The sequence below is a fragment of the Lactuca virosa genome, chromosome 5 (genome assembly GCF_052849685.1).
Source record: "Lactuca virosa cultivar CGN04683 chromosome 5, Lactuca_virosa_CGN04683_v6, whole genome shotgun sequence".
Lineage (NCBI taxonomy): Eukaryota > Viridiplantae > Streptophyta > Magnoliopsida > Asterales > Asteraceae > Lactuca > Lactuca virosa.
Window position 1 is genome coordinate 94,110,703 of NC_136430.1, and position 6,654 is coordinate 94,117,356.

Consider the following 6,654-nt stretch of genomic DNA (forward strand, 5'->3'; position numbering starts at 1 on the left):
TTGCCATGTCGTGGCTAGCCTCTAGCCACGCCGTGGGGACTACATGCCAAAATAGTCGTAAGGTTGCCATCGGCCACGTCGCGGTGACCCTTCGCCATGTCATGGGGACTATTTAGAGCAGCTTGATGCAATAAGCTCTTAACCCATAAAACCAACCATTCTATCTTCCCAGAAGGCATTCTCTCATCCAATGGACCATAAAAATCGTTGCTTTACAGACATGCATGTCCAATGCATGTCTTGAGCTCAAGCTAGGTCAAATAGAGTAAAAAGGGGCCAAAATCCCATGCAAGAGTTCAAAACTCTATAAAACTCCAGATCCAACACTCCTAACCCCAAAAGGACTCTGAGGATCCATAAAGTTGGCAACTTTATGGAATCCCAACACTCCAATGTGTCCCAATATGATGAATAAGGCATAGAAACCTAGATCTAGGCACAATAAACCAAAAAGTCTGGAACTTGGGGACTTACAAGAGTCTGGAAGATGTACAACAAGACGATGAGAAGAGTTGTTTGTTGAATCCAAGTCCAAATGACACCTTCTTCTTCCAATCCCCAAAAATCAACACAAAAGCTTAGAGAGCAAAAATGGAGGTTAGGGTTTGCTTAGAGGTTGAGAGGGTGTGATGGAGGCTAAGGTTGAACAACCATAGCCATCACATCCCCTTAAATATGGGTGAAAACCCCGGATACTAGGGTTTCTCATTAAACAGGTGATGCGTCGCGATCATAGGCTACCACGTCGTGGCGGTCATTTAAAGTCTGCGATACCTCGACCATCACCACGTCATGGAATGCCTTCACTATGACGTGGTCCCGCCCAAAAATCAAAATACATTAAATTTGAATACCTCCAAGAATCTGGATGTTACAAGTAGCTTATTTAGTAGATATTATTAAATGATTTTTTTTATCAGCTAGCTTTCAGCTATCAGCTAGGTTTTTAGTCAATATGTCAAACATAGACTAAGTATTATACAGTGCGGTTTGATGCATACGGTTTGGTTGCGTTTTGTGCAGTTTAATGGGTTGTTCAACGTTATATCTATCAAAAACCAAAAAAACCGAGCCGTTTAAAAAATTGATTGCTTTCGTTTTATAAAAACAAATACAAATTTCAAGTTAAATCGTTTTTAATAAATTGTAATTCCTATTACTATAGTTTTGTAAGTATCATTGTTATTGTTTTATATTGACGTTATAGTTGCTATATTCTTGTAAACTGTGACATCTAATAGTGATTTAGTGTTACGTTATAAATATTTGGTTATCATATTTTTACATTGTAAGAAATGTAATTATATAGATCGTTTCTAAATCGTGATTTGAAGTTATAACAACAATAACGTAAAGACAAAAAAGTGTATATATATATATATATATATATATATATATATATATATATATATATATATAACATGCGGTGCGGTACGGTTTGAACCGTGGTTTTGTAATACAAACCACAAACCGCACCGCATAGCACGGTTTGATAAAATAACGAACCGCAAACCGCACCACGAAATTCTTACCCTCATTATGCGGTGCGGTGCGGACGATTTGTGCGATTTTTTGCACACCACTATTACCTAGTGTTCAAAACCCAAAATGAAAACAAACAACTCCATTATGCATTCTGATATTGTTTAGGGTATCAGGTATCTATCGTGACTACATATTCACTAGTAAAGTACATGACACATCATCCAAATATCCACTCCACCACATGTCTACTAGCTTCAAGGGTGGTGTTCACTAATGAACATCTAATGAACAAGAGAGAGAAAGATAAAGAGAGATAGAGAGAAGCCAATGGGAGTCTCTAACTTTTGCTCAGCCAATAAAAGTCTTCGTGATCCTCTGTGATGCATACCACTCCACATCACAACCATTAACCCCTAGGGCGATGTTCACTAGTGAAGATGTATACCACATTAGCATTTCACACGTGGGAATCCTACCATACCCCAATGCCTTATTATTTTGTGCGTGGCTTGCATGACTTTTAGTGTTTTTTTTTTCTTTTTTTCTTTTTGTTATTTTGATGTTGTTTCCTACAAAACATATAGGCTTTATCCTAACTGTAATATGTATGTAGGGTCTTTGTATTGTTTTGTTACTAGGAATAAAAATGAAAGCTTTATTTTTATATTAAAAAGATTGCTTATAGCTTGTCTTAAAAAATGATGTTTGTCATTATATACATCTTGTAAAAATACATTATACATGTTACATAATTCAATCTAATTCGTCAATGTTAAATAATTTAAAACTTGACAAGAATAACATAAGCATATGGCATGTTGGGATTCGTTTATGGTTTTTGAAGTTTGGATCATACCATCCTTATAGCAAATATCAAAAAGTTTCATGTAACATTCAATTGAGTTAATGTCATTGTCGGTCAATATAATTTGATCCTACAATGTTGGAATCAGCGTACACACAACTTCAATTTTTTTTGTTGAATTCATGAACTCTTTTATATCATCATACATGATAATTAAGACACGTGTCATCCGCCTAATGACTGCTTGTGGAAGGTCCTTGAGTTTTGAGGTCGATAATGAGATCTCAAAAGTTACACAAACTGCCTTGAAATTCTTTGAACCGCGAAATGAAGTCCAACATTGTGTTGTTAACAAGATTATGTTGTCCGACCTCCAAGCATGTCACTTTAGATTTTGTCGATCGTGTTGATGTTTTTGATTGTTGATGCATTAACAAAGCAAGTATAGTTTAATGAGGGTGTAAATACTACTCTAATGCAAAGATTATACCATTTTAGACAGGTTTTTAGCGTTTTGGATTGAGGTTTTCATTTCATAAATTGTGTTTTAACTAAATAATACGTATATTTTAAGTTAACCTAATTACAACAAAACATATATTTATATATTTTAAATGTAAAAGGACTTCATCTCGGAAAAAATCGATTTTCATACGGATGTTTTCATGGTTTTTAACAATTTGATATGCAATCTATAATTCGTGGTCATTAAGTTGTAAATCCGTATTTAGTACACCGACGCCTCCTCTTAATCCATGTACTCTGTTTTGATATATTTTGAAACGCCGGGATGTGATGGGTACACAATTTTGGATTTTCATAATAAGGGATCACATAAACAAGAAGGTATCTCTCAGATATAGGATTTGGAATAATTCATTTTAGATTAGATTGTCAAATTGGTAAACCAACAAAATCCTAGTCATTATTTATAATTTTAAAAAGGGAAATTAAGTAATCTAACAACTTTTTTACATGTATTTGAAGAAAATAACCACATTTTTTAAGCAAAAATAACAACTTAGTCCGGAATAAGCATTCTAGACCAAGAAAAAACATTTTTTGAGTGATTTCGGAACGATATTCCGGATTCCGGACCAATATTCCGGATTTTGGACTAAAATTTCGGATTTCGGAAAAAAAAAACTTTGAAATTTCAAGAACAAATCCGAAACCCAAAGAACAATTCTGGATTTTCGAGAAAAAAATTCGTTTTTTACTTAAATTTAAAAAAGGTTAAACAAACATAGTAATATATATATATATATATATATATATATATATATATATATATATATATATATATATATAATATTAGTGCATAAAATTAGACATTTTATTGAAAATCGGTATATTAATCATTTCAAAATGTAGCATTCGAAATCCAAAAAAAAAAAGATTTCTTTGAAAATTAATTAAAAAAAAAACTCCGGAATATAAACCGTATCTGAAATTAGATATTCCGAAGAAAATAATTATTTTTCAAAAACTAAAAAGATAGTTATTTTTTTGAAAGCCTCATTTATAAGGGTTAGATTACTCGGTTTCCTTTTAAATTTTTTACCTTCATTGTGATTATCGTAAAATGTTATTCAGTAACTCAAAAGGTTAAATTATTCTTAATTAAATAAGATAACCGAAGTATTACTTGAAAAATACATGTATTGGTTGTTTACCAGAAAATAATAATACATTACACAAGAATAAATCAGGAATACGATTATTATTGACAATATTATCTTAATAGACGTAAATGGAGATGACATAAAAGAGACGAATAACATGGTGTGGGCCAACTTGCATTTACTCAAGCGCTTCGATTTCCTGAATATATCCCAGGTGGGTCCTTCGGTTCGGCTATTTTTGACGTTTTGCTTCGATCTTAATTTTTTTAAATAAATAAATTTCAAGCTATATGTAATTATGCTTCTTTTAACATTTTTAAGTTTTTGAGCGATGAAGTGTTAATTGTAATCTACTAATATTGGATACGTAAAGAAATTTTTTTATTTGGTTGAGAAATATATCCGGTTATTTCAGTAAATATAAAATGGATACTAGCGCTTTATATATATATATATATATATATATATATATATATATATATATATATATATATATATATATATATATATATATATATATATATATATGTTTGGCATTAAATTTATACTTGTAGATACATAAATATTTGTTTCTTGTTTGTTACTTTAAAATAGCTGAATAGGGGTAAGCTCAACTCCAGAATCGGACCGAACCAAAATATTTTGAAAACCGAATTCATAAATATCGAGAAACCGAGAACTAAACCGAAATGAAATATATTTGATACACAATTGGCTCGGGTTGATTTGGTTCCAATGACCAATGGGTATCTTGCTTGCCCCTACTTTAGAATGTTTCTCCATTAAGATTAGGTTAAAATACTATACAATATAATGAGCTTAGGGCAAGGACCAACAAATATACATACAACATATTGGGCTATTATACAAATATAAAAGTATTATGTACATTAATAATATCAATTCATCCCCCCACAGTTTATTGGGAGGTCAAAAGAAACATTAAAAGTATTTCAGATACTTAGATTTGACGAATCAAAAGCTCTTAACCACAGAAGCTATCTTTGAATGAAATCATCAAAAGTATCAAATAAGGCGTTATAGGGGGTTCCCATTGAGGCTTAAGCCCATGATTTTAATGTAGACGTTTAATCATGAAACCAAAATTTTAGATTTAATTCGCTTTTGGCCCTCTTATCCTATAGTAGTAATTAATTCAACCAAGGGCATGATAAATATTATTCTTATAATTTATAACTCTATAAATTTATCGTGTTTTATGTGTTTGTTTACTTATTCATTTACTCTTTCAATGATATCGACTTAATTTTAGAGCAACCAATAATATAACAAATGATGGTCTTTTATAATGTCGAAAAAATATATGATGTGAATAGATGTTTTCGGATTTTTCGTGTTATATATTATCTTGTTTTTTGCGGTAAACAGTACTATCTTTGATTAACCAACCAAAACTATATCTTTTTTAATCTCTAAACCTATAATAACATCGCTGTTGTTGATTATTATACAATAAAATATTTTTAATACAAATTATATCATTATAAACACTTCATAATTTAATAGAAATCACATCTTAGAGGCATCTGAGAAGGAATTTAGATTGTTCCTTAATTTGTGGGCCGTACTGAACCATTCCGTCCTGATGTCATCTCTTAGATTTGGTCGCCGGCCGGCCTTTCTCCCTCTCTTTCTCTCACATTCATTCATTCTCTCCGCCGTTGTTATATTATATATATATATATATATATATATATATATATATATATATATATATATGCTTAACGATCTTATAAGTCTAAAACAATTAACACAATCACACCATGGTTAAGTTCAAATTCTCTTTGTCATCTTTCCGACTATGTCGACCCAAAAACACTTCCCATTTCTTCTCCCCCATCAACCCTAAAGTTCTCGAGATCGCTTACCCTACTAGTACCATTCCCTCGCCACCTCCCACCACCCCTAGCAGCCACCGACAATCCCGCATCTCCAAATCGAAAACAGCACCTCTCACCACCACCCCGGAGATACAGAACTCTCCTGTTTCTTTCACCAAAATCTCCAGTAATCGGAACAGGAACCACAAGAAGATAAACAACATGGAGTACTACTCTTCTGATGAAAGTGGTTGGTTCAGTAACAGCGACAGAGAAACCGATAGCATGAGCATCAGCGTTGATTCATATAAGAAGGATCATGATGAGACTGTGTTGTACGTTAAGAATATTGGTGGTGGGACGACGGAGAAGAAGATGAAAAAAGTGGAGGAGAAAAGGAAGTCAAGGATGATGAAGGAGAGCCTGACGGTGGTGAAGTGGTCGAAGGAGCCGTACGACGATTTCAAGAGGTCGATGTTGGAGATGATATTGGAGAAAAAGATGTTTGAAGCTAAGGATTTGGAACAGCTGTTGCAGTGCTTTTTATCTCTAAATTCTAAACATCATCATGCCGATATTATAGCTGCATTTACGGAGATCTGGGAACTGTTGTTCGTTTGAGCATGCATGCCCTCCAATCCATTGACGTATCGGTGAAGAAGAAGCCATGGATATGTCATATGTACAAGCTTAATTCTTTTATATATATATATATATATATATATATATATATATATATATATATATATATATATATATATATATATATATATATATATATATATATATATGTGTGTGTGTAACGAATGCGAAAGAGAGTAGTATGCATACGAGTAACACATGGTATGCACATGCATGCATATATATACCCTGTGAATAAGCTCGGTAGTAGCTAGTG

The 6,654-nt window shown here is 32.6% G+C and overlaps 1 protein-coding gene across 1 annotated transcript; it reads left to right on the forward strand.

Annotated features, from left to right (window-relative positions):
- The first annotated feature begins 5,655 nt into the window (after positions 1–5,655).
- Positions 5,656–6,443, forward strand: LOC145116589 (uncharacterized). The gene has a single exon (XM_079052922.1). The coding sequence runs from the start codon at positions 5,700–5,702 to the stop codon at positions 6,375–6,377; it is 678 nt and encodes a 225-aa protein (XP_078909048.1). The 5' UTR covers positions 5,656–5,699; the 3' UTR covers positions 6,378–6,443.
- Positions 6,444–6,654: the final 211 nt, after the last annotated feature.

Coding starts and splice junctions, on each gene's coding strand:
- LOC145116589 (XM_079052922.1), top strand. CDS start 5,700: ATGGTTAAGTTCAAATTCTCTTTGTCATCTTTCCGACTATGTCGACCC.